General features: G+C 49.9%; 8 protein-coding genes across 8 annotated transcripts; 6 read left to right on the top strand and 2 right to left on the bottom strand.

Moving 5' to 3' along the window:
• Nucleotides 1-487: 487 nt before the first annotated feature.
• TGAM01_v203139 (hypothetical protein) lies at nucleotides 488-1,630 on the top strand (the record flags this gene model as incomplete). Its single annotated transcript, XM_018802498.1, has 3 exons — nucleotides 488-539; nucleotides 621-1,273; nucleotides 1,337-1,630. The coding sequence occupies 3 exons, from the start codon at nucleotides 488-490 to the stop codon at nucleotides 1,628-1,630; spliced, it is 999 nt and encodes a 332-aa protein (XP_018664416.1).
• A 737-nt stretch (nucleotides 1,631-2,367) lies between these two features.
• TGAM01_v203140 (structural maintenance-chromosome 3 (chondroitin sulfate proteoglycan 6)) lies at nucleotides 2,368-6,199 on the bottom strand (the record flags this gene model as incomplete). The annotated part of the gene is made up of 4 exons (XM_018802499.1): nucleotides 2,368-2,666; nucleotides 2,752-3,187; nucleotides 3,267-6,093; nucleotides 6,162-6,199. The coding sequence occupies 4 exons, from the start codon at nucleotides 6,197-6,199 to the stop codon at nucleotides 2,368-2,370; spliced, it is 3,600 nt and encodes a 1,199-aa protein (XP_018664417.1).
• A 2,475-nt stretch (nucleotides 6,200-8,674) lies between these two features.
• TGAM01_v203141 (hypothetical protein) lies at nucleotides 8,675-9,257 on the top strand (the record flags this gene model as incomplete). Its single annotated transcript, XM_024549147.1, has 2 exons — nucleotides 8,675-8,866; nucleotides 8,991-9,257. Coding segments are annotated over 2 exons (459 nt in total), but the record flags the coding sequence as incomplete, so codon positions are not given.
• Nucleotides 9,258-10,141: 884 nt separating this feature from the next.
• On the top strand, nucleotides 10,142-15,974 carry TGAM01_v203142 (hypothetical protein; the record flags this gene model as incomplete). The annotated part of the gene is made up of 3 exons (XM_018802500.2): nucleotides 10,142-10,152; nucleotides 10,216-10,233; nucleotides 10,331-15,974. The coding sequence occupies 3 exons, from the start codon at nucleotides 10,142-10,144 to the stop codon at nucleotides 15,972-15,974; spliced, it is 5,673 nt and encodes a 1,890-aa protein (XP_018664418.2).
• Nucleotides 15,975-16,631: 657 nt separating this feature from the next.
• Nucleotides 16,632-18,257, top strand: TGAM01_v203143 (cell division cycle protein 37; the record flags this gene model as incomplete). Its single annotated transcript, XM_018802501.2, has 3 exons — nucleotides 16,632-16,655; nucleotides 16,725-18,008; nucleotides 18,096-18,257. 3 exons carry the CDS (start codon nucleotides 16,632-16,634, stop codon nucleotides 18,255-18,257), a joined length of 1,470 nt encoding a protein of 489 aa, XP_018664419.2.
• Nucleotides 18,258-20,919: 2,662 nt separating this feature from the next.
• Nucleotides 20,920-22,053, top strand: TGAM01_v203144 (hypothetical protein; the record flags this gene model as incomplete). Its single annotated transcript, XM_018802502.1, has 1 exon — nucleotides 20,920-22,053. The coding sequence occupies one exon, from the start codon at nucleotides 20,920-20,922 to the stop codon at nucleotides 22,051-22,053; it is 1,134 nt and encodes a 377-aa protein (XP_018664420.1).
• A 642-nt stretch (nucleotides 22,054-22,695) lies between these two features.
• TGAM01_v203145 (hypothetical protein) lies at nucleotides 22,696-23,360 on the top strand (the record flags this gene model as incomplete). Its single annotated transcript, XM_018802503.2, has 4 exons — nucleotides 22,696-22,851; nucleotides 22,925-23,030; nucleotides 23,103-23,205; nucleotides 23,288-23,360. 4 exons carry the CDS (start codon nucleotides 22,696-22,698, stop codon nucleotides 23,358-23,360), a joined length of 438 nt encoding a protein of 145 aa, XP_018664421.2.
• A 337-nt stretch (nucleotides 23,361-23,697) lies between these two features.
• On the bottom strand, nucleotides 23,698-25,395 carry TGAM01_v203146 (hypothetical protein; the record flags this gene model as incomplete). Its single annotated transcript, XM_018802504.2, has 2 exons — nucleotides 23,698-24,923; nucleotides 25,068-25,395. The coding sequence occupies 2 exons, from the start codon at nucleotides 25,393-25,395 to the stop codon at nucleotides 23,698-23,700; spliced, it is 1,554 nt and encodes a 517-aa protein (XP_018664422.2).
• Nucleotides 25,396-25,460: the final 65 nt, after the last annotated feature.

Genomic DNA, 25,460 nt, shown 5'->3' on the forward strand with positions numbered 1-25,460 from the left:
AAAAAAAGGGCTCTCATTTTTTAGAATTTTGGATATTGTGGTAGTAAAAAATGTCAGCAGTATCTATCTAACAGAACCCAGTGGGAAAATAAATAAAAGGTGCCGCTAGCGAAAAAGACTGCGTTGAAGTTCTCTCTCGGCACATGATAAATGATCAAGACGCTTTGGGGGTGTTAAAACAAGACTTGACGATAAGGTAATAGTGCCTTGAGAAGAAGGGAAAAGGGAAAAGAAAAAAAAAATTGAAAGGTTCTGTGGGAAAATATCCTAGCTGGGCAGCGCAGCGGCGAGATTAGTGGAGCCTGAGGCAGCAAAAACTATACGCTAGGATTTGCTCGGGTTATGTAATCCTTTCGAGCATTCGGTTTGGTGGGGTGAGGTACGTACTTGTGCTGGATGGAGCAAAAAAGTTCGAGGCGCAAGGACATCACGGACAATCAAAAAGGTGGTGCTTGAGTATATCACAGCAGCCATTCGCGATTCCGCCATGATGGCAGCGTCAAGTAGAGGCAGCAGAGCCGTTCGAGGCATCTTCTCATGTGAGAAACTCGTTCTTTACGGGAGCCAATTGAGACAAAAGAAGCAAGGACTAATAAATGAAACCTTTTTATATTATATAGCATCCCCCACAATCTGCTCCAGATGCGCAACAACGCGATTCTATTCTGCGGCTGCAGCGGCGGAGATAAAGGCGTCTGTTACTGACGCTGCTCCTCCTCCTCCGACCAAATCACCCTATCCTTACGACATCCGCTCCGGCCTCGTCCTCACACGGCCGCCCCTCCTGACGAGAACCCTCCACCCGTTCGAGAACGCCTATTATTTCTACCAGAAGCGTCTGGAGGAACGTCTCAACACGCCCTTTATCACAAGCATATACTTCAAGCCCGACACGGCAGCGCAGCTCGACTGGAGCCTGAAAGTCCAGGAGCGAGGCGGCACGGTAGCCAAGGAGCTGGGGACGTACCACGGAAAGAGCTCCAAGGCGTGGGACGATGAGCTGAAAGTCGGCGACCAGCTGAGCTCGCAGGAGAGCGTGCTCAACAGTCTGCTCAAGGACGCTGCTGCGCGTGTCAGCGACGATGCGGAGGTTATTGCGCCGGAGGATGTCGTGCCTGTTGAGAGGCCGGTGGAGAGGCTGTCTGAGGCGGATAAGAAGAATGATGTGAGGCGGCTGGACCGGCAGATGGAGAGGACGCTGTATCTTGTTGTCAAGGGTCCGGATGGGTGGGGCTTTCCTGCTGATGTTCTCAAGGATGAGAACCTCCACGAGGTACGTCGAATTGGGGAAAAAATTGTTGTTGAGATGGTTATACTAACACGAAGCGTGAAATAGGGCGCAAAGAGAGTAATGGATCAAGCTGCCGGTGTCAACATGAACACCTGGCTCGTCGGCCGCGTCCCCGTTGCCCACCTCGTCCAGGAGCCCGTCCTCGGCAAGAGCGGCGAGGTCCAGAAGAAGGGCCAAAAGACCTTCTTCATCAAGGGAAGAATCATGGCTGGCCAGGCTGACCTGAAGGGCAACCCCTTTGGATACACAGACTTTAAGTGGTTGACGCGGGAGGAGCTGGAGAAGGAGTTGGCGCCGGAGTACTTCCGTGGTGTTAGGAATATGATGGCTGATAGGTAAAAAGGAAAAGGAAGGGAAAGGAAGGGAAAGGGAGAAAAGGAAAATAGAAGGTGTGCTGATTGATATATATGATGATGAAGAAGCAGATATGCCGAGGTTTAGATTTGGCTATCTACGTGTAACATTACCGGTTTGTATAATTTACACTTTTGTTGTACAAAAGCTTCACAGCGACTGTGCATCATTCAGACTCCGGTCTAATTGTATGCCATATGCTTACAGGAGTGGTGAACCGCTTGTGATATAAATGACAAAACTGTACAAGCAATAGTCTAGCGCTGCCGCAAGACGTTGTATCGTTTGGCGTCCAAAACATCGTCTACAAAACGCCAGTGCTGATATATATCGGAGTCAAAGTGCCTGCACATAAACACGTAAAAAGTTTTCATATCAAGCTGGCCAGAGCAGCCAAGATCATCCGGGTATAATCTCCAAACGTTGGCTTACTCTACCTCGACTATACATAAGTTTGGTATGTGGAAAGGGCAAACACCAAGAAAAGTGATTTCATAAACATCAAAGAATCCTCCACACGTTAGCCAGCGTCATCTCTTTCGTACAAATTGTAGCAATATCCACCAGCCCTTCAAAATACACATGGGTTGTCCACTATACCCAACGCCGTACTCCGCCCTTCCCAAATTTTCTTTTCCAGGCTGTCAAATACCAGCAGTGTCTGGATGTTCAACCAAGCGTCATACTATGATATACCAACATTCGCTCGCTATGTAGTCTTTCTAGTTTGGCTTAGCCTGTCCCTCAACAAAGTTGAGAGCATCTTCCGTGCTGACACAGTTGATTGAACTCGTCTTGCTGCGGAATGTAACACCATAGCACTTGTCTGCAATATGAACAATCTCGGGTCGGAAAGTAGTGCAAATGAACTGGGTGCCAGCCTCGTTGGAAATGGACTCGAGAAGCGAGGCAACAGCAGTACGGTATTGCGCATCCAAATTGGCGTCAACTTCGTCGAAAATAACCATAGGGCTGCTTTCAGTTTGCTGCAGCGCAAAGATGAGGCAGAGAGCACACAAACCTGGAGGATCTCGGAGTTAGCAGGGGGGGGCATAACAGACATTTGAGGCTTATGCAGATGGATTGTGCAAAGATATGACACTTACTCTTTTGACCACCACTGAGCTGCTGAATCTTTTGCTGTTCATCAAGGTGCTTAGAGTTGAAAGACACGCTGATACCAACGCCAATGTAATTCTCAACGCTGCCTCTGGCTTCTTCGTCTGACTCATCGGCATCTTGACGACGATCCGTCTTTCGCTGGATAACCAGACGACCGTGACCGGCCGGGACAAGCTTGCTGAAAATAGTGGCAAACTCCTTGGACACCTGCTTGAAGGTACGCTCAATGGCCTCGTCTTTTCGCCGATCCAGATGCTCCACGAGCTCTTCAATGGACCCTTGAGAATCGTCCAATTCCTTTCGACGTTTCATCAGCTGTTCCTGCTGTGTCGTAAAGTTGTTGTACTGCTCAAAAGCCTTCTTGTTGACGTGCTTATACTTTTTCAGTGCCTCGTTGACCTTTTTCAGTTTTGATGTAATCTGGCAAAACAATTGGTTAGCTTTCTCTCCGTCTGCCTTCCCAACTCTCGGGGAGAAATAATGGGGTGCTACAACTTACGGTGTTGGCTTGCATGTTTTCATATTTGTCAAAAGCTTCCTCGGGCAATACTCCCAGCTCCCGAATATTCTTCGCACACTCTGCCGCCTGTGAAATCAAGAGAGCCTTTCGCTGCAGTGTCTTCTCCATTCTCTTCTGCTGTTTCTCGATCCTTGTGGAAATTTCCAGCTGGACCTGCTCACGATTGACCTTTTCTGATTCAAACTGCTCCAGGCGAGAATTGAGCTCGTCGAGTTTAGCCTCGGTCTCGTTCAAATCAGCTTCAACGGCCTTTAAAGCTTTCTGGGCCTTCTTCAATTCTCGCTCAGTTTCTTTCAAGGTTCCAGAAGCGCCACCAGAGGCGGAGTTCTCAAAGGCTTGGCTGTTGAGCTGGTCCAGCTTCATCTGGAGATTCTGCCGCAAGTCAATCTCCAGCAACTGCTTCTGCCTTTCGAGAACTCGCCGGGCGTTGCTTATATCATTCCACTGCTTCTGGAGTTGCTGGACGGAAAGGCTTGATCCTTCAAGCTCTCGCTCCTCAGCTGCTGTAAGGGTCTTCTTGAAGTCTGTTCCTAACTCAGCCTCGTGGGCCGCAACCTCTTGCAGAAATCCGCTCATGTTCTTCTCAACTGCGTCTCGCCTCCTGATGGCTCCATCAAGGCGATTTCTCTCGTTTTCGATATGAGAGGACCTGTTTCGAAGCTCATGCTTCAACGGCTCGAAGCCATCTTCTGCTTGTCTGAGTCTCTGCTCGAATTTCTGAACTTCAGACATTGCCCCAGTAATTTCCTGGTCTTTAAGCTCAATCTGCCTACGGATATCGCGAGATTGTTCAACCAGCCGGTCAAATTCTTCTCTCCATTTGTTGGCGGCTCGTACAGCATCGAGGCGCGATTTTCGAGGATCAATATAACCACCAGTCATGGCACCTCTTTTGTTGGAAGTGTCACCCTCAGCGGTAATACCATCCACTCCATGACTCCTAGCATACTGAGCAGCCACGGCAAGGTTAGGGCAGACAACCACCTTGCCGAATACCTGCTGGAATGCTTTCTCAAACCTGGAGTCGTATTTGATCTTGCTCAAAAGGGGAACTGCGTCATTGGAATTTGGAAAGTTGACTTTGCGAGGACGAAGCTGAGCCAGTGGCATGAATGTTACTCGACCGCCATGCTGTTTGTACATGGTGTCTGCAAGATAAGTAGCAGTATCGGCATTGTCCACGACATAGTGGAACAAGCTGGCGCCCGCAATTTGCTCGACGGGCAGCCGGTATGCATCGCTGACCTCCAGAAGGTCTGCCAGTGTTCCGTAGGCACCTGGAATATCTTGCTCCTGCTTCAATCGACGAATGGTAGCCAGACCACGAGCGGTGGCGCCATCCACCGCATGAGCTAACTCTCTCTCAGCGTGCTCTTTTTCTTGCCTGGCGTTGGAAATTACAGTGTTCAGCTTGTCATCCTCTCGTCGAATCAGCTTTCGTTCGTCGTTTAACCTATCCAGTGTCGCTCGTGCCTGGGCAGCTTCGTCTACCAGTTGGCCTCGATCCCCACTCCAGTTGGCTAAACGTGAGCGCAGCTCGGCAACCTCGCTCTCGCCCTGTTCGATTGCCTTTTGCACTCTAGCAACCTCCTCATCAGCATCTAGCTTGTTTGCCTTTTGAGTGCTGATAGTCAAGCTGAGTTCTTCAATTTCCTGCTTGAGCCACGCATCGCGTTCGGAGCGATTCTTAAATCTGGAGCCGCGGCTTTGCTTTGCAAAAAGACGTGATCTTAGCGCTTCAACGGCGTCTAGCTGCCTTCTGACCTCGTCTTCCTCATTCTTTGTTTGTGTATACTTTGGAAGTAGTCGTGACAGCTCCTTTTCCTTGGTGGCAATCTCATTTTGTACAGATGCGAGTTCGGAATCGTGGCGTTGCCGAGCCTGTTCCAGGGCGGACTGTCCTTCTCTTAGATTCTTTACTTTCAGCTCGACCTTGGCCAGCAGCTTGGCATTATCGCGTCTATCTTCCTCCTGCTGGCGTCGATCAATTTGTAGAAGCTCCAATTCTCTTTCCAGCTTGTGAATCTCGACGTCGATCTTGGAGATGGCCTTTTCTCCTTCCAGGAACTGGCCGCGGCTCGTGTCTGCATTATCAAGGCCGTCTTGCCTAGCGCTGTCAATTTCCTCCAGGGCGGCCTGAACAGTGGTTTGCTCTCTGTGGTGGTACGCATATTCCAGACATTTCCTCTCTCGGTCTTTCTCTTGGAAACCACGCAGCTCTTCTTTTTCCTCCTCTAGTTCTGCCAGTCTCTCCTTGATATACTCAAGAAGCTCATCAATCTTCTCTCGCTTGTTGTTCGTCTCAGTCATAATCTTGAGTGATTCGGCGCGGCGGGCTTCGTAAACTTGGGTACCCGCAACTTCTTTAAGCAGGTTCAATCGCTCAGATTCCTTCATATTTGTCAAGGCAGTGACACGGCCCTGGGGTACGATATAGTACGGATTAGATCGTGAAAAGCCTGCCGCCTCCAGCAGGTTGGTGACGTCTGTCTTGGTCACAACCTTGCGGTCCACTGAGTATTCGTCCTTTTTGAGACCGATGGTACGTCGCAGCACAACTTCCTTGCCTCCGGTCGGAAATCGATCGTCGCTGTTGTCGAAGATAATTTCAACATAGGCCGACATGACGGCCGAGCCTGAGCCCTCGTGGAGAAGTCCCTGGCGCTCTTCGCGGCTCATTTGCGTGTATGCATCGCTGAGGACGAAGCGAATCGCCGCGAAGAAGTTACTCTTTCCCGATCCATTACGGCCGACGATGACGTTCGTCTTGGGGGAGAAGGGCTCAATGACCGTTTGGTCCTTGTAGCTACGGTGTTAAGTCAGCACATGCACCACCACAACGATGTGTCTCTTGGCGGGGTTGCGATTCCACACCTTTTGAAGCCCTGGATGATAATTTGCTTGATATACATGGTAGGCTGCGCGGGCGCCGGTGCGCAACATCCAAGGGACGGGGGGGCTGATTTGAGATCCTGCTGGGAATTTGCGCAAAATCAATGGAAATCAACTGCGCTGCCAGCATGCGATGCGACGCGTCTCGTTTAGGCCCGCGATTAAACAGAGGCTCGAAGTCGCGTTGCACTACCAGCCCATCTAAGATTAGCGCCTAAAAAATAAGGTATCAATGGGAGCTCAGGCTGCTGAGCTGCTGAGTCTGGACTGGCGCCTAGAGCTGCAGCAGTGCTGCCGCTAGTGTTGCCTTTGTACTACCCTATAATTTGTCCAAGAGCCAGCAAAATATCAGCCGTTCAAGCTAGAAGAATTGCAATTGCAAAGACAAAAGAATGCTTTCTATTGATCTACAGTAGCTCTAAGGCTATTGGGAGGTAGTTTCAAACGGGTGGTTGATAGAATGCATCATTGTGCAATCCTATCAATCACATAGGGTTGCTTTGGCGTGGGGGCAAGCCTGTGTAGCAGGGAAAATTACTAACGTACGCGAAATATCCCGAGCTGTACTTTTGCAAGTTTTTGATTTGTTTCTTTGCCTCACTTACTTTATACTCCTTCCCATGATACAATAGAGTAATTCCATACAAACAAGAGTGGAGCACAAAACCTCTCACTGCAAGCACACAGCTCCTTCATCAAGTATAACGTGATTCTACACTGCCTCTACTGCTCCTACCACACACAAATATCAGTACATGAAAGAGCTGTGCTCTGTCCGAATCTTAATGATCTTATTCTTCCTTGTGTGTAGAGTGCAAGCAGAGAAAGCTATTGCTTACTATGCCTGTCACCAAGGCACGTGCGGAACATGCGGGAAGCAATGATGGCTTGTCAATTCTGAATTAACTTAAAAGTAGAAGAGAAATGACGATGAAATCGGGTATAGCAGCGCCGTAGACTTCGAGACAATCGTTCGTTTTACTTTTGGTATGCCGTCATCCGAGTTCACACCCACGCTACCGAGTACCAGCAGGTACCACGAGAAGAACATGGACAGACCATTGTGCATACTGATCGTCATAGGCAGGTGGATAATGCAGAAGCCTGGCCTAACAAGCTGCGGATCGATGGCGTGTGTCCAGCCAACCACTGCTGAGCAGCAGGGACAATAGCGTCTCACGGCAATTTTAGATTACGGCCAAACGGGTCGATCTAGACAAGTCAGATCTGGCCTGCACCAACCAACCATGGCGCTCATGTCTCAAGAAGCCAGGCGGAGAAAAATTTTGCGACATGGCATGTAAGGGGCTGCGCTTTTCGACAATCGTATACGCAGTTGGGACAAAGCTCCATGCAGAAAAGAAGCCGCTAAGAAAGCGAAGCTGCGCTTCTTTTTCCCAGGGCGATCAGGGGACGAACACCCGCTGGTTCTAGGCCTGTGTTCCCCAGTTTGATGAGATGAAGAGGCGATTTTCACAAGGTCAGTGACATGCTCTAAAATTGCCATTGTCGAGAGCTGCATGCTGGGGCAAAAGCTGCATGGAGCTACCAGCCCTACGCAAACGGACGAATCTTCGCCTTATAAAGCGTATTGCCTATCGCGTACTTTCTGTATGGCCAGCATAGAGAAGGCGACACAAATCGACGAACGCGTCAGACAGCATGGCCAAAGTTGGATGGACAAGGCTGCGGAGGACTAGCATCCGATATTTGCCGGGGAGGAAAACATATTCTGGCATGCCTGGTCTTCCCCTCCCCGAGCACGATTCCCCCAGATCCTCCTGTGCCTATTCCATCTCTGCTGTCGCTGCGATTCTATATCTCGAAGACAAGACCTACACGATACATCACTCGGAGCCGGAACTGAGCCTATCTCGATCGACCAGCACATCAGCAAGCATCTAAGAACGGCAGCGGAGATTACTGACGTGTCAGATGTACCCGTGTCGATGCGCTCGCCTAAATGCACGCTGCAGAAAGAGATCAATCCCTCCACGAAGCAGCATGGTCTGCTTTGTACTTTGAGAATGGCATGGCAGTAAATGCAATGACCGGGCCAGCCTTGCTCCGTACTCGCCCGGGTAATTGCTTCCTATCTTCCGCTCAGCAGCAGGAAGAGAATCACGAGCCAAAGCAAAATCGATCCAGGGAGTAGGATATTGCCTTCATACTCATCGTACAAGAAAAAGTAATTAATGGGTGAAAAAAAAAATGAGTAAATTGACTGCTACTGAAAAGCAAAGCATCAGTGGAATAGCACCGCCTGGGATTAGGCACTCGATAGCTCTGACCGGGGCCAAATAATCCGTATCAGTAGGGCACATGGGAGCCGGCGCACTGGCGCTGCTTTGTGCAGGTACTACGCCATTTGAGTCCTAGAATCAACGATGAGAGACAGACGCCCCGCTTTTCTGGCGCTAGAGAAGCATTAGGGACATTAAGCGAGGCCGTTGGCTGTTGGGATGGCAGCGTGTATAAAAATACAGGCATAGACATATAGAAAGCCCGGCCTGCCCTCCACTCAATTCTCCCCGTCCCAGCCCTGCCCGACCTTCTGCCATAGTCGCATCGGCCAGTGTCGCAAGCCCAGAGCGCAGCAGCACAGAGGCAAAACAGCGCCACGCACCGCCGCCCACTTGCTCGACTCGCCGCGCCACTGCTGCGCTGCGTGCATCGCTACCTTACTCGTACGTGTCCCAGCTGAGAGTCCAATGCAGGACGGTAGAGACAACGCTATTGATGCTTATTTTTTTCTTCAATCAATTTGGTGCAATTCGAGCACGGACGTACGTACTGACTTACAGCCGTCAGGCATTTATTTTCACAGAACCAGCCCGGTCTAGCTCAATTGCTTCCTTCAGGCTCTCTACCGGCACAGCACGCACACAAGGTAGCAGCAGCTCTCCACGCTTGCGCGCATCCAGCATTTCGCACGCGATCATTGGACGGCCCTCTCTTGTTTTTGCTTCTGGCCCCTCCAGCCGCCTCCAGCACTCCTGCCCAATAGCGCATGCGCCATTGAAGCTGCGCGAACCAGCCCCCGGCCCCAGCTGCCTTGCCAGGTACTTGCCACGGTGACGGGTACCTGCCCACGCCAGCGCTGACCGATATAAACCACCGATCGCATCGCAACGCATCGCAACGCATCCGGTCGCATCTGATTCTGCCTCTTTGCTCAGCCGCAGCTTTTTCCTTGGCCGCGCTCCCGCCCTCTCGGTGCATCACACTGCATCGGTAGGGCCTGATCCCAGCCCAGCGCACCGGCACTGTTGATTGTTGATACAGGCAAGTTCTTCCACTCTCTGCCGCGCCGTGTTTCATTACGCCATTCCGTCCTGCCATGCTCCCCATTTCGTCGCCCCATCCCCCATCCCTGCCACCCTAGCCGCTGATTTACATGCTATCAATGCACACCTTATCTTATCTGCGATTGTCACCTTCACCATCGACATCGCTGCTGCAGTTCATGTACTTGCTTCTGGTATCCCCAATTCGCTGCATCTCACTGTTATTTCATTGTTTGCACCACTGCTCCCTCAAGTAATACCAGCCATGGGTGGGTTTTGAAGCCCTGTGGCACGTTGCGTGTGCGTTGTGCACGCCTCTGCTGGACTTGGCGCCGCATCACTGCCCTGCAACTGCTGCTATTTTGAACTTCGTTGCGCCTAGCTCAAGAGCTTTCGATACAAAGCATGTAGCTGCGTTTTTCGCACATGCACCTGATGCGCTGGAATGCGAATGGGCAGACCACACAAACTTGTGATCAGAAATACTGCCACATCTATTTCAGCTTTAATAGATTTCAGTTGCTTTTGCCTCTGCTGCTGCTTCTACTTCTCATCTTCGGATTTGCACGCCAACTATCATAGGCGATGCCAACTAACCGGATGCACAGAGCTTCTATTTCATTATGCCATGAGCCCCAAAACACCATTTACATACCACTCTAATACGACGACACAATGACTTCTAGGTAAGCTTCTCATACAATCTTCCTTCTTCGGCGGCAGAGCTTGTGGCTAACATTTCTCGGCAGACTTGATCGATTAGTTACGTGAGTTTCTCTATTCTTCCCAATAACCTGCTCATATTGTCTATCAATGGTTCTTTACCTCAAAACCAGAATCCCCATAGCTGACTAAATTCTTCAGTATCCTCGAGACAGGGAGCACCCGGCTCATTCGGGACACTGCAGTCAACCAGCTCGCTGACTGGCAAAAGCAACACCCCGATGAGCTTTTTAATCTCTTGTCGCGGGTAATTCCGTATCTTCGCTACAAAGACTGGGAGACGAGGACGACAGCGGCCAAGGCTATCGGTAAGATTATAGAGAATGCCCCGCTCTATGATCCCAACTCAGGAGACGTTGCAAGTGAACCCAAAAAGGAAGAGAGCTCATCTGAAAATGGTGCAATCAAGAAGGAGGAAGATAACAAAGCTTTATCGGTTCTTTCCGACGATGAAGTCTTTAGGCTTGAGACGCTTGATGTGGACACAATTTTGAAATTCGGCCGGCCGCTTCTACGTGGCGGTGGCATAGAGTATAATCTTGCTTCCCTTGATCCCCAGGCCCGTTTAGAGTACCAGAAGAAGACACTCTTGGGTCGACTTGGTTTGCTGGGGAGAAAGTTCGAAGATGAAGACATTATTGTAGGGGACGGGGTGCCCAAAACACCCCTTGATACCTCCAATGGCAATAGCCTGACTAAAGGCGAGGGAACGCAATCCCAGAGTCAGGCCGCAGAAGAGTCCCAGCTTAGTTCAAGGCAACTGAACGTGCTGAAGCGGAAACGGAAGAAGGAGGCAATGAAAGCACAAGGCAAAGGCGGCTTCGGAGATCTCTCTCTGCGACGCACGACAACTGCTGGATCTGAAGGATTTGGAGACGACACCCCGACGGGAGAACACGAATCAAAGAAGAATGGGAAGATGAACGATTACTTCAATCTCGAACGCCCAGCCGATCTCGACGAAGAGGCCAAAGTTGTTAGCGAATTCAAAGGATCCGTGATGCAAATCAAATCTGAACTCGAGGCCGAGGAGTCCATGGAGGGCGCTGAGTGGCCGTATGAGCGGCTCTGCGAATTTCTCAAGATCGACCTTTTCGATTCCTCATGGGAAACGCGACACGGAGCTGCCATGGCACTGCGCGAGGTTCTTCGAGTCCACGGTGGCGGGGCTGGCAGGGTTCGGGGAAAGTCAGCCGAAGACAATAACGACCTGAATCGTGGATGGCTTAATGATGTTGCCTGCAGGCTTTGCTGCGTTTTGATGCTGGACCGGTTTACCGACTACAGTTCTGACACATCAGTTGCCCCCATCAGGGAAACAATTGGACAGACCCTTGGTGCTGTGCTCAAACATGTGCCTTCCGAATCGGTTTACGACATCTACCGTATTCTCTACCGAATGGTAATGCATGAAGATCTTAAACTGGACTCTCCCATCTGGGCTGTTTGCCATGGCGGCATGATTGGCCTTAGATATGTTGTTGCTGTCAGGAAAGACCTGCTCCTTCAAGACGGGGATATGATTGACGGTGTTATCAGGGCCGTCATGAAGGGCCTAGGCGATAATGATGACGATGTTCGCTCAGTCAGTGCCGCCACTCTGATACCTATGGCTCAAGAGTTTGTCACGATGCGGCCAGCAGCTCTCGATGGTCTGACTAATATTGTGTGGGAGAGCCTGTCTAACTTGGGCGACGATTTGAGCGCCAGCACGGGCCGGATTATGGATCTTCTTGCTACTCTTTGCGGCTTCCCTCAAGTTCTCGAATCGATGAAGTCTTCTGCTGCTCAAGATGAAGAGCGGTCTTTTACGTTACTGGTTCCGCGCCTCTATCCATTTTTGCGTCACACAATCACCTCTGTTCGGCTTGCTGTACTGAAAGCTCTTCTAACTTTTGCGAACCTTGGCGATGATACATCACAGGGCTGGCTCAACGGGAGAATTCTCCGTCTCATCTTCCAGAATATCCTTGTTGAGAGAGACAAGGAAACCCTTGACATGTCCCTACAGCTCTGGGGTGCTCTCGTCCGCACATTAGCAAAGAATCCTGCCATCCTTGCCGACGAATTTGCTCCTCACATTGACAACTTGATGCAGTTGACGCTGCATCCCATTGGCGTATCACGGCATCCGATTCCTATGCATGCCGGTCTATTCCAGAAGCCCTCTGGTGGTACCTATTCTGCGTCAGGCCCGATGCAACCTAGTGGGAGGCGGCTTTCCTCGCCTGATGGCCTTGATCGACCAGTAAAACGTCGCCGTAAATCCACCAGGGTCGAAGAGCCCACCCCTGCCGGCCTTACACATGATGTAGACGGCCATATGATGCAAGGCGACATTGATCTCGTTGGTCTAGATGTGCTGATTCGATCAAGAGTCTCGGCTGCTCAGGCGATGGGCCTCGTCATGTCCCTGGTCCCTTCAGGGAACCTTGATGATTACGATGCCCTGCTTATACCAGGCCTTACTTCCGCCTTCTCCTCCACACAGCTGACTGCCTGTCTTGTCATTGACGAATTTGCGAGAAATTGCCAAACAGCCGAAGATCCTGGCCGCTACTTGGATCATTTGCAGCGGATCATGGAATCAGATCGCCCTTCGGCCTACAGAGATTTGGTGACCTTTGTGCAGAGAGCAAGGACCCTTTGCCAGCAACTGCTTCATCTATTCCGTGACCATGGAAAAGTCTCTCATAGCAAGCTGCCTACTCTCCCTGTCGTGGTTCAAGGCGAAGCTGAAGCTGGTCCTAGCGCCTTTTCCATTACGACCGCGGAAAAATGCGTGGGCGAAGATTTCGAGAGGCTCAAGAAGCTTATGCCTCCTGGCCAACGGCTGATTGCTGGTCAGCAGCTAGCTGACGCTCGCGACAACACAGTATCAGCTATAGAAGAAGCCAAGGCGTTCAAGGGGGCTCGCGACATTAGAATCAAGGCTGGCGCAGCTTGCGCCATGGTCGCCATGAAGCTGTTGCCGAAGAAGCCCAGCCCCCTCATCAAAGGAATCATGGATTCCATCAAGACCGAAGAGAATCACCAGCTCCAGAGCCGCTCATCGGAAGCCATCGCAAAACTTGTTCAACTCTTCGCAGAAAAGGGAAGGCGTGGTCCCGCGGACAAGGTTGTCGCCAATTTGGTCAAATTTTCTTGCGTGGAAGTCGCTGAAACCCCAGAGTTCCCCGTTCATGCCGCTAAAACTAGCTGTATTCTCTCCATGCAGAAGGAAGAGGACCGCGTTGATCATCCAGATGCCGCCAAGTGGGCGAGGGAAGCCAAGGCTGCGAGGATCACGCGCAGAGGTGCAAAGGAAGCCTTGGAGATACTGTCAAAGACGTACGGCGCAACCTTGTTCGACTCTGTACCAAGTCTGAAGGGCTTTATGAAAGATGCACTAGTCAAGGCCTTCACAGCAGACTTGCCTCCGGAAGCTCGGGATCCTGAGCTGGCATTCGGTCAGGAGATTGTCGATGCAATGTCAGTCATTCGGACCATGACGCCCACACTGGACAAGAGCCTTCACCCATTCGTTATGGAGATGATGCCGCTTGTTATTAAAGCCTTGCATTCTGATCTGTCGGTTTTCCGCTACATGGCCGCCAAATGTCTGGCTACGATATGTAGTGTTATTACTGTTGACGGAATGACAGCGTTGGTGGAAAAGGTCCTGCCGTCAATCAGCAACCCTCTTGACCTCAATTTCCGTCAAGGCGTAATTGAAGCCATCTACCATCTGATTGCCGTCATGGGCGACGCGATACTCCCTTATGTCATATTCTTGATTGTACCCGTTCTTGGCCGAATGAGTGATTCCGACAACGAAATTCGCCTCATTGCTACCACGTCTTTCGCCACACTAGTCAAACTAGTGCCCCTCGAGGCAGGAATTCCCGATCCGCCTGGCCTGTCCGAAGAGCTCCTAAAAGGTCGAGACCGAGAGCGAACATTTATTGCCCAGCTTCTTGACCCCAAGAAAGTCGAACCGTTCCAGATCCCTGTGGCCATCAAGGCAGAACTTCGCTCATACCAACAAGATGGTGTTAACTGGCTCAACTTTCTCAACAAATATCACCTCCATGGCATTCTTTGCGATGATATGGGCCTCGGAAAGACTCTACAGACCATTTGTATCGTGGCCAGTGATCATCATCAGCGTCAAGAAGAGTTTGCAAAAACGCAAGCCCCTGATGTAAGGCGGCTGCCGTCTCTGATTGTATGCCCTCCTACACTATCCGGCCACTGGCAACAGGAGATCAAGACGTATGCTCCCTTCCTCAGCGTTACTGCGTATGTTGGGCCTCCGATAGAGCGCAAAGCCATGAAAGATAGACTTGGCGACACTGATATCGTTATCACATCATACGATGTTACTAGAAATGACTCTGAAATTCTGGAGAAACACAGCTGGAATTATGTTGTCCTGGATGAGGGTCACTTAATCAAGAACCCTAAAGCCAAAATCACTCAGGCCGTGAAGAGGCTGGCTAGTAACCACCGACTTATCCTTACGGGCACACCGATTCAAAATAACGTCTTGGAACTCTGGTCTTTGTTTGATTTTCTTATGCCGGGATTCCTCGGAGCCGAAAAAGTGTTTTTGGATCGATTCGCGAAGCCTATTGCGGCAAGTCGATACAGCAAAGCGTCTTCCAAGGAGCAAGAAGCTGGCGCATTGGCTATTGAGGCTCTGCACAAACAAGTGCTTCCCTTCTTGCTCCGTCGCCTCAAGGAAGAAGTGTTGAACGACCTACCCCCCAAGATTCTACAAAACTACTACTGCGATCTCAGCGATCTACAAAAGAAGTTATTTGAGGACTTTACCAAGAAACAGGGCAAGAAGATCCAAGCGGAGGCTGGCCGAGAGGATAAAGAAGCCAAACAGCACATCTTCCAAGCTCTGCAATATATGCGAAAGCTGTGCAACTCTCCTGCCATGGTTATGAAACCAGGAAGCGATCTCTATGCCGAGACACAAAAAATTCTTCAGAAGCAGGGAACATCCATCGAGGATGCTCATCATGCGCCGAAGCTCACGGCTCTTAAAGATCTCTTGATTGATTGTGGCATTGGCGACGATAGAGATGATGCCAACGACCCGCTATACCAGCCCATCAAACCTCATCGTGCTCTCATTTTCTGTCAAATGAAGGAAATGTTAGACATGGTCCAGACCAAGGTGCTTAAAGAAATGCTACCCTCGGTATCCTATCTGAGACTTGATGGATCGGTCGAGGCGAACAAGAGACAAGACATTGTCAACAAGTTCAACAGCGACCCTTCGTACGATGTGCTCTTGTTGACCACTAGTGTGGGCGGTCTCGGGCTGAATCTTACAGGTGCAGACACAGTCATATTCGTGGAGCACGACTGGAATCCTCAGAAAGATTTGCAAGCCATGGACCGCGCTCACCGAATCGGCCAAAAGAAGGTGGTCAACGTCTATCGTCTCATTACTCGTGGCACATTGGAGGAGAAGATCCTCAGTCTCCAGCGTTTCAAGATTGATGTGGCATCTACAGTTGTCAACCAGCAGAATGCCGGCCTGGCGACGATGGACACGGATCAGATTCTTGATTTGTTTAATCTGGGCGACACGGGACCGAGTCTCATAACCGATAAGCCGCAGAATGGCATCGATGGAAGGGAGGAGGATATGGTTGATATCGAAACTGGTGACGTATTACGGCAGCCGGGCAAAAAGGCGTGGCTGGATGATTTAGGAGAGTTGTGGGATAACAAGCAGTATGAAGAGAGTTTCGACTTGGACGATTTCATGAAGACCATGGCGTGAACGAATAGCAGAATATATATAGGAGCTGGCTCTTAAGACGTGGAAGGGAACGGTACAAAAAAGAGGATAAGAGGTTAAAACAATAGCTTTATACAAAATCTTAATTCATGCTGCTGGGGTTTCTATTTTGCCCTGGTACTCGTCGTATCTCGACACTCAATAGTTTTTCTCTTTAGACTTCGGTATGGATAGCGGGGAGTGTATTCGGCATGATATCTATTTGAAGAAAAGGAAAGATATTTGATATCAACGGATAAACTCTTTAAGCGAGTAATTGTCAGATTATGGATGGTGATTTATTCCGTGCTTTAATGCGCTCCCTTGAGACTGACGGGGCAGTTAGGGAATGACGCGCCGTAATGGTGCATATCGCTTTATAAGTTTTGGGCGGACAGAGAGATCCGACCCCGCCAAAGCTTCGGTGAGCTTCTATCGACAAAGAAAACGGCCCCACCTTGACATCCTCTCCTCTATGCCAGGACCTGATGGAAACTTGGAAGACTGTTCATCCAGCTCGTTTGGAGTAATACGCCAGTGCCTACGAAATCTACCGTTGATAGAGAAGCTCCGAATTCTACTATTCTTGTCCCTTTGTGCGGTACATCCTGCTTGCTAAACCCTACGACGAGCTCCCGGCAGCTCCAAGAGCAGCCCACCATGCCGATTGATTACAGCAGATTCGTATGAAGCCACTGAAAGATGTTTTTGTTGGGCCGGCACTTTTACTGACCAGCGGCTTCGATTCACTAGGATGCGATTGAAGTGAGCGACGACTCTGACATCGAAGTCCACCCCAACGTCGACAAGCGATCTTTCATCCGAGCGAAGCAGAACCAGATCCACGCAGAGCGCCAGCAGAGGAAGAACCGCATCACAGCCCTCAAGTATGAGCGGGTGATCAACAGCGCTTTGCTGGGACGGGTGGTGTCGCTCTTGGACAATCTGAAGGCCAATGCCTCTGAAGCCGCTACCGGCAACCAGGCCCAGGTTGCCTTCAAGGCTGTCCTGAGCACTGCCGGCGATCCCAAGAACGACCAGCCGCCCCCGCGACCAGAGGGTGTTTTCAGCGATGACCAGCCCATGCCGACATACTCAAAAATGCTGATGCAGCTATTGGACCAAGTGAACAAGACTCTTGATGAGAAGAAGGTCGAGGATCGGTACACGGGAATGCTTGAAGAGATGCAGGTGCACGTAGACAAGATTAAGGAGCTACAGAAAGAACAAGCGGCCGAGCTGGAGAAGCTCGAGAAGGAAGAAGGGAAGAAGATTACGAGTGACAACATTCGGGATGGATTCAACAGCTCGCACGTGAATAAATCAGGCCCTTCGGATAAGAAGGAGGATACAAAGGTGGAGCTGCTTAATCCCAACTTTTCTGGATTTGAGCAGGCGTCTTCATCAGACAAGGTTGCGGTCGATGACGATGACGAGATAGAGGCATCGCCAGCGGCCCAGAAATTTGGCGCAATCAACGCCAGCGACTATTCAACCAGCTTAAAGTTCCTGGCTCAGAACCCTGAGATCTTGACGGAGCGAGAGACGGACGGATTGCTTGTGCTTGCGTTTGACGCAGCCTTGGAGCGAAAGGATGATTTGGCTCGCCAGCTTGTCCACCAAGCACTGTTACTGCAATATTGCCGTGCGCTGGGCAAAGATGGCGTGGCGCTCTTCTTCAAGCGCATCACTACAAAGGGTCACCAGGCACAGGATGTCTTTTACAAGGACGTCCAGGAGACATACATGAGAATCAAGAACAGGTCGCTGGAAATCATTGCTGAGCGGGCTAAGGAACCGGCAGAGGGTGTCGAGCAGATCCAGCTACATGCCGTGGAGCCTGGCACCAGCATTCAGATCAAGGTCCCTCCCTCCGTGAGCGATGACCCAGATACTCAGGCTGCCCGAAAGATTTACGACAGCTTTGATCCCGAGATGAGGAAGGCCCTGGAAACAGGCGATTTGGATGAGGTCAACAAGGTATTGGGGAACATGAAGATTGATGAGGCAGAGGAGCTGGTGGGTCTCTTTGGAGAGGTGAGTCGAGATAATTACGTTTGGGTGTCGGACAAGACACATTCCATTGTCGTGAAGAACTTCAAACTGACAATAGTCGCAATCTAGGCCAATATCCTTAGTCTTGAAGAAGAACTGATCGATGCGACGACAGAGGAGGGACAGAAGCAGCTTCGAGAATTGGAAGCAGCGGCGGCAGCTGAGAGAAAAGCAGCAGCAGAGGCAGAGGCAGAGGAGGCGGAGACGGAGTCAGTAGGTGACCCTGAGTAACGATTGACTATGCAGGATTCAAGTTGAGGGAGAAATGATGAGGAGGAGAAGGAGAGCAGCGGTAGGAAGATGACGATGATACCAGAATGGACTACGTGGGATCACACGATCGATTTGGGGGGTCTTCTATGACAAAAGTTTCATTGAGATTCAGCTTCGTAAAAGATAAATAATCAAAGCATGTACAAGCAAGGGAAAAAAGTCCGTTGGCCTGAATTCTTGATATCGTTTGAAATGGCCATAGACAAGTTTGAGGCTATGGAGTTTGATACGAGGAGAAAATCTCCACTGAACGCGTGTCCCTCATAGAGACGGCGAAGCAGCTTGATATGCTCGCTGTGAGAAGCGGCTTACTACTTGACGTGGCTTTGCATGATTGCCAAGAAGGCAAGATAGCACTTACATATGTATGCAGAGGTTTACGAGGGGGGATTACGTATGCCTTGGGTGACACTTTGAAAGTGGCTTGATCTACTGAGATGCAGGGCTTATTATCGATGGTGTCATGAGATGTATAAGTAAAACGTGGGAAGAGGATGTCGTTATGAAGCTACTCCCCCGCATCGGTCAGCCATCAAATACGAGAGAGATATTTCCCCATGGTGGCTGAGCATGGGGGAGAATATCGATATCGTATAAGAGAGAATTGGAGAAAGGATAAAAAAGCTTAAAATGTTGGAGACGAGGATGAAGGTAAGAGAAAAAAGAGCGATAGATACGGAGAAGCGTGCTGATAGGTGTATACGCAAGGGATGGAATGGAGCGGTGCAGTGCAGATCCATCTGCTTTTTCTCCAACAATACTGGTTTGAAATCATGGAGCCCCGATCAGTGATCAGCGATAAGAGGATAAAAATAGCAAGGCGAAGTGTGTGTGGCCGGGTGATGACAGGCACACACACAGCCTCTTATCACATACAGTATGGCGTTTCGTCTTTTATAGCATCCTTTTGTTAATTAACATCCGGTGAATCGAAGAGAGATTGAATTTGAAAGGGATGCTCTCTCGGAAAAGAGCGGCAATGTGTAAAAGGAGATGCTGTATGCCGCATGCTAGTAGAGATAGTTCCGGTACTTTGTATTCGGGCCGCGATGCTCATTACTCGAGGTCACAAGTAGCGCTTAGCACTAACAGCACATGTACCTTTTTTTTTTTTTTTTTTTTTTTTTTGGGCCAGCTGTTTGATGCGCCCCATGCATGTTTTGGAGTTTGATGTTGCATTGAACATGTTGGAGCTGGGCGTTTTACCTCTTTGTTACTGAGCTGTACCTAGGTTCCGAGTTCCGAGTAGGTACCTACAAGCGGGAATGCATTCCGGAATACATGGGATGAATCTGTATCGCGATAAAGAAAACAGCGGAATGCTGTCCAGTAATCATACTTTGCTGGAAATAAAAAATCTTGCCAAAGCGGGCGCAAGATAAATTATTGAGGCAATCTATTACGTTTGTATGGGCCACTCGTGAAGTATTGCCTCTGTAATGCCTATTGGGTACTAGACTAGAGGTGCCCTTAATATGAAATGCATGGATATCGGTAGCGGATGGAACGGTGGCCAGGTGGGGAGCAAAAGAATAGGGAATAACGCTTGTAACTACTGGCATACAATTCTAACATCATGCGCACTATTGTTATACTTGGATGACCCTCTTGAGTGGATGGGTTTTCAGGTCTCTGTCATCTCTACTTAGAGCTGTCTCTGCTGCTTCTGTATTGTGATACCTTGTTCTCTGTAAGTAATACACAGCGTATGGTCATATGATACACAGAATGACCATTTACAAGTTTAGTGCTCTTACTCCCAGCTGTGTGTGTGCATCTCCACCGATCCCAGCACGTTTGCTCCCCTGATAGCACCACTACTTAGCTACAAGTAGAGCCTCAGCTTTTGGATCTGCATTTCCTTCTAGGGCCCCTCTTCCGCTGGATCAGCTTCAGTCTCTGCTGTTTCAGCGCGGCCCCACTGCTGACGTCTCAGAGGCGCAGTCTAAGCACTGCCAAAATGGCTGAGCAGGGATCACGGCAAAGTGATTTACCTCGCTAGAAGGGCTTGGGCTCCATTAGGGGGCTCATTAGCAGGGACCTACAGTATTCTCTCCGAGCCGCCAGATCTCGAGGCTGGGCGAGAGACTAACTAGGTACTCTTTTCCCTCTCTGGCCATTTCTTTCCTTTCTTCATTTTCATTTTCATTTTCTTCATTTTTCCTCTCTTCTTCGACGCGGGGTTTTCTTCTTGGCATAGATCTGGTGACCGGACTTTTTATTTCTCTTTTCAAATGAGTCGCTAGTGTTTCGCGATTTATACTTTTTCCTATATCCCCTTTCTTGTTCTTTTCCTGTCTCTCACTCTCGCTCGCTATTGGAACCATCTATATACTATCTGGGTGTATATCTACACTATACATACCTACCTTTCCTCCACAAAGAGGATACATTATATCCACATACCTATTCTGTTCATCTTATTCTACTCCCCTTTTTTTCTTCGTATACTCCATATCTCATTAAAGCATATCGGAAAGCTTGGCTCAAGGATTTAGCGTATGTACATGGGATAATCCCTTAAGATGATCCATCCCGCAGTTTTTGAGAACTAACCAGGGTCAAACTATAGGCAGACGCAAAAGATATTCGAAAACTGAGGGTATAGAGAAAAGTGAATATGCGCTTCTCAGTGGCTCGCCTCCTGGTCAGTGCCTTGATTGGCACTGCCGGAGTCCAGGCAGTCTTCCCCCGGCCTGAAGCGTCTGACGTCTCATCGGCACTATCACCGTCATCAACATCAACGGCTGCTTCCTCTTCATCATCACAAGTCTGCAACAACTCACCGGTGCTATGTGATCGCCATTACAACGACATCACTTACATGGGTGCTCATGATAGCGCCTTTCTGAGAGACGCCACCACGGGTAACTCTGTCGCCGGCAATCAGTTCAAGAACGCCACATTTGCCCTTGATGCCGGACTTCGATTCCTCCAGGCCCAGGTTCACAATGAGAACAACACTCTTCGCCTATGCCACACCTCATGCGGTCTTTTGGATGCCGGTCCTCTGGAGAATTGGCTCGCGGCCGTCAACGACTGGGTGGTTGGCCACCCCTCGGATGTCATTACCCTTCTGCTGGTCAACTCCGATAACGTGGATGTGTCCAAGTTTGCAGATGCTTTCGAGCAATCGGGCATTGACAAGTTTGGCTTCACCCCCACGTCCAAGACTGAGTGGCCTAGCCTGAGTCAAATGATTGCCAATGACACTCGAGTTGTGTCTTTCATCACCAACATCGATGCGTCTACTACCAGCCCGCACCTCTTGCCCGAGTTCGACTACATCTTCGAGACGCCCTTTACCGTCCTCGAGCTTGACGGTTTCAACTGCACCGTCGATCGGCCCTCCAACGCCGGCTCAGCTTCCAACGCCTTCTCAAAGGGATTCATGGGTCTCATCAACCACTTCAAAGACCAGTTAATCGTTGGAGACGTCTTTATCCCCGACACGAACACCATCAGCGTCGTCAACAGCGCCGCCACCAACGCGACCGGAAATCTAGGCCTGCACATCCAGCAATGCAACCAGCAGTGGAGCCACCGCCCCAGCTTCGTCCTTGTCGACTTCTGGGACCAGGGAACAACCGTCAACGCCGCAGACAACAGCAACGGAATCAACGATGCCACTGGCCGGTCCAGTGTTGCCAGCAACTCGAACGGCTCGTCTTCCGCAGACGGCGTGAGTTCGACGCGGGAGCTCGGAATGGGAGCTTTGGTTGCGTTCTTTGCGGCGACACTGTTGATGATCTAAAAGACAAGTCACATATATATCTTTTTCTCACAAAGCATACATATTCTGGCATTTTAGCGAGGCGTTTTCAAGGCAACCTAGATTGCGACATATGGGGGTTTTAAGAAAGAAAGAAGAAAAAATACAGGAGGAAATGAACTTTGACTTTCTGGGGGTCCTTTTTTTTTTTGATATACTATTCAATCATTTATCATTAGATCTTTTGCGTAGCCATTGGCAAATATGGTCTGATCAAATAAACATTCTTTATTCTTGTTTTTTCAATGAAAGACAGTCTTCTTATTGTGATATGGGCTTCTGCGCGTTTCTTCTCCATGGCTTGATTTTCAACTGCTACATGTTGCAAAGAAGAAGTTTTCAATTTAAGAAATTTTATGTGTGGAATTTGCATTTCATCTGTTGATATGAGTTGTTTAGACATGCCATCAAACAAAAAGTCGTAAAGGCATAATCAAGGCACGCATAAACTCGGCATCTCATAAGCCCGCTAAAAAAAGCAAAAAGCGCCCAAGTAATGGAAAACCCCTCTACTTAAAAAACATTGACCTATCAACATACGATTTCCAGTTCTCATACTTCCCTTTTCCTCTTCTCATCGTCACATCGCTCAAAGCACTAACACACAGCGTCTGAGCTCATTGAATGTTCCGCCTTGCTCCCAGAACTTACGGCGCCTCGAGGCACATTCTACATCCGCAGATATCATCTCGCCGAGGCTTTGGAGCTACCGCTATAGCTATGGATTACGCCTCCATTCCGACACCAGCTTCGTGCTATGCCGACTTTTGTTTGATCCCCGTGAGCTTCAAATTGTTTTCCGATTTCTTTTTTTTTTCGCGTCTCATTAACAAGGCTGTATTATCGCGGCTAGATTGGCACAAACACCGTCTCCGTGGCAGAGGAAATCGCCCAGGTTCAGCGGGTACTCAAAGCAAGTGGTCTGAAATACACGATGCACTCTGCTGGAACAACTGTTGGTGAGTTTCAGTCTTCCAATCTAGTCTTTTTTTTTTTTTTATCAATCAAAACTGATGCCATATTGTCTTTAGAGGGTAACTGGGAGGAGGTCATGACGGTGATCGGCAAGGCCCACTCGGCAGTTCATGAAAAGGGCGTTGTGAGGGTTCAGTCCTCAATGAGAGTTGGATCGAGGTATTTTATTCTGTCATGGCCATGAAACAAGAGGAAAGAGAGGGGATGAGTATTGTAGGTATCTGCTAACATGGCATAATAGGACGGATAAGAAGCAGACTGCAGAGGATAAAGTCAAGAGAGTCGAGGATTTGCTGGACGCAGACACCAAATAATGATGACAGCACACGTTGAGGTTGTAGACGCCTCTGAGTTACCAGCAGAAGAGCAACATGTGGATTACGTCATATTGATTGAATTATTAAGTACTTTTCCTTTTTTTGCTCTCCTATGTCCAACAGAAAATTGCATTACTGCAACTCAAGTAGTGTCCCGGTGTTCAAATCTCAAATCCCGCGGATAAACAAGAAATAAAGAGAAAAAGACCCCCAGTATTACATAGTATAGGCTACTTGTACATATTATAACCTCCGCATTTTCCTAGCCTTCTCGTTGTCATCCCAACCCCACCATCGTGTCCGTCATGCTACACATGCACCAAGTCCACAACATTTAGCCTCGCGTAGTCATCCTCTTCTGTGACTTGCGCAGCTCCTTCTCCTTCTCCTTCTCAAGATACCTCTTTTGCTGCTTAGCGTCTAGGCCCTGAAGATCAGCATCTCGCTTGGCCTTCTTGGCCCGTTCCTTCTCGAGTGCGCGCTCCTCGTTCTTCTCCTCCTCGATTGCCTTCTTGAGCTGGGCAATCATGGATTCACGAGTGGCACGGACACGCTTGAGGACCTCGGGGCGGAAATGGGCGTCCCTGACAAGAGCATCGGGAATGCGAGTGAACTGCTCAAACAGAGGGATGAATTGATCATAGTTGTTGTTGGACGGGAGTCGGTACTTGAGGAACACTCGCTTGCGAGGGGTGGTTTCTTCGAGACGGGTGGGCTTGTCCGCGGGCTGGTCAGAGATGATGAGGTAGTCGAACAGGTCACCAGCTTTCGAAACGGCCTCAATCAGACCAGGAGTAAGGAAAGTCTCGGTAATCTCGGCATTCTCGCTCATGACGGTCAGCCACTCGGGCAGCTTGGGGTGATCCTTGGTGGCCGTCAGGGAGACGTCGTATCGGTCATCACGCAGCTTCTGCATGCTGGACTTGTTGACAACAGCCCAGACAAAGCCGTCAAAGGTGCTCTTGCTGTCCTTGGGACGAGCCTCCACACCACCGGCAGCAGGAGGAAGAGTGAGCTCTTCTTTGCCATCAAAAGGATAAATGGTTGCCTCGACGAAGTCCTCGGGGCCAGCAAAAGTATCGGTCACCAGGGACAGACCCAGCTCAATGTAGTTCAAGAAAGGGTTGAATCGCTTGGCAAGAGTGATCTTGACGTCCATAAAGGCAACATTCTGGCGGCCGGTAGCGTACGAGGCGAACTCGAAGAGCGACTTCTCCTTGATGAAGGACTTTGCGTCAAAGTCAGAGTCCAGCGTGGGAACTCCACGGAAGCCGACGGACGCGAACTCGCTCTTCATGGTGGGGGCGTGAGCCTTGACCCAAGCCCTGGCCTTGGAGCGGTTTGCGCGCGTGCCAAAGATGTGGAACAGGAAGATGATGGAGGCAATGACGAGGATGATGCCCTCGGGCTTGAACTCGGACAGAGAGTGGCGCTCATGGATGTTGTACCATTTCGTCCAGACGACCTCGCCGGTGGGCTGCGCGGTAGCTCCAGTCAGCGTCGCAGCGTCGGGAGCAGCCTGGGGGACAGGTTCGGGAGCTCCAGCAAAGTCGGCAAAGTCTAGTCATCAGAAGTTAGTTTGCTGTCTCTTTGCTTTTCGTTTCGCCATCTTCCCGCCGTTACGGTAGCAGCTCTTCAGCTCCAATTACAAAGCGCGAAGCAAGCAATTGAGCTGGAGACGTGGGGGAAAAGACAATTGCTTACCAGAGTCTGCCTTGCCTGCAGCGGCCTGCCCCGACTTTGCGCCTCCAAACATGTTCTTGAGAGCGTCGGCCATGGCTGGTTGGGGCTCAATGGCTGGAGGTTGAGGGGAGAGGAGAGAGAGTCGGGGTTGGAGTTGGCGATTCAGCCAGCGTGGAATCTTTTGCGGAGGTTCTCGAAGGCTGAGTGGGGCCCCGCGGCCTTTTGCTTCTCTGGGCTTCGTTCCAGGCTCTGCCCACACTAACTGAAAGTCAAGAAGCCCAGCTTTACAATTTTCCAGCAGGCTTATGATTCTAGAAGAGGAACGCTGTAGATTTAACTGCTGTACCATCTCCAATGGCTGTTACTATTTGCTGCCATCTGATAGAATTCGAAGTCTCTTTTATTCTCGATGTA

This window comes from Trichoderma gamsii (genome assembly GCF_001481775.2).
Source record: "Trichoderma gamsii strain T6085 chromosome Unknown Scaffold_8.2, whole genome shotgun sequence".
NCBI lineage: Eukaryota > Fungi > Ascomycota > Sordariomycetes > Hypocreales > Hypocreaceae > Trichoderma > Trichoderma gamsii.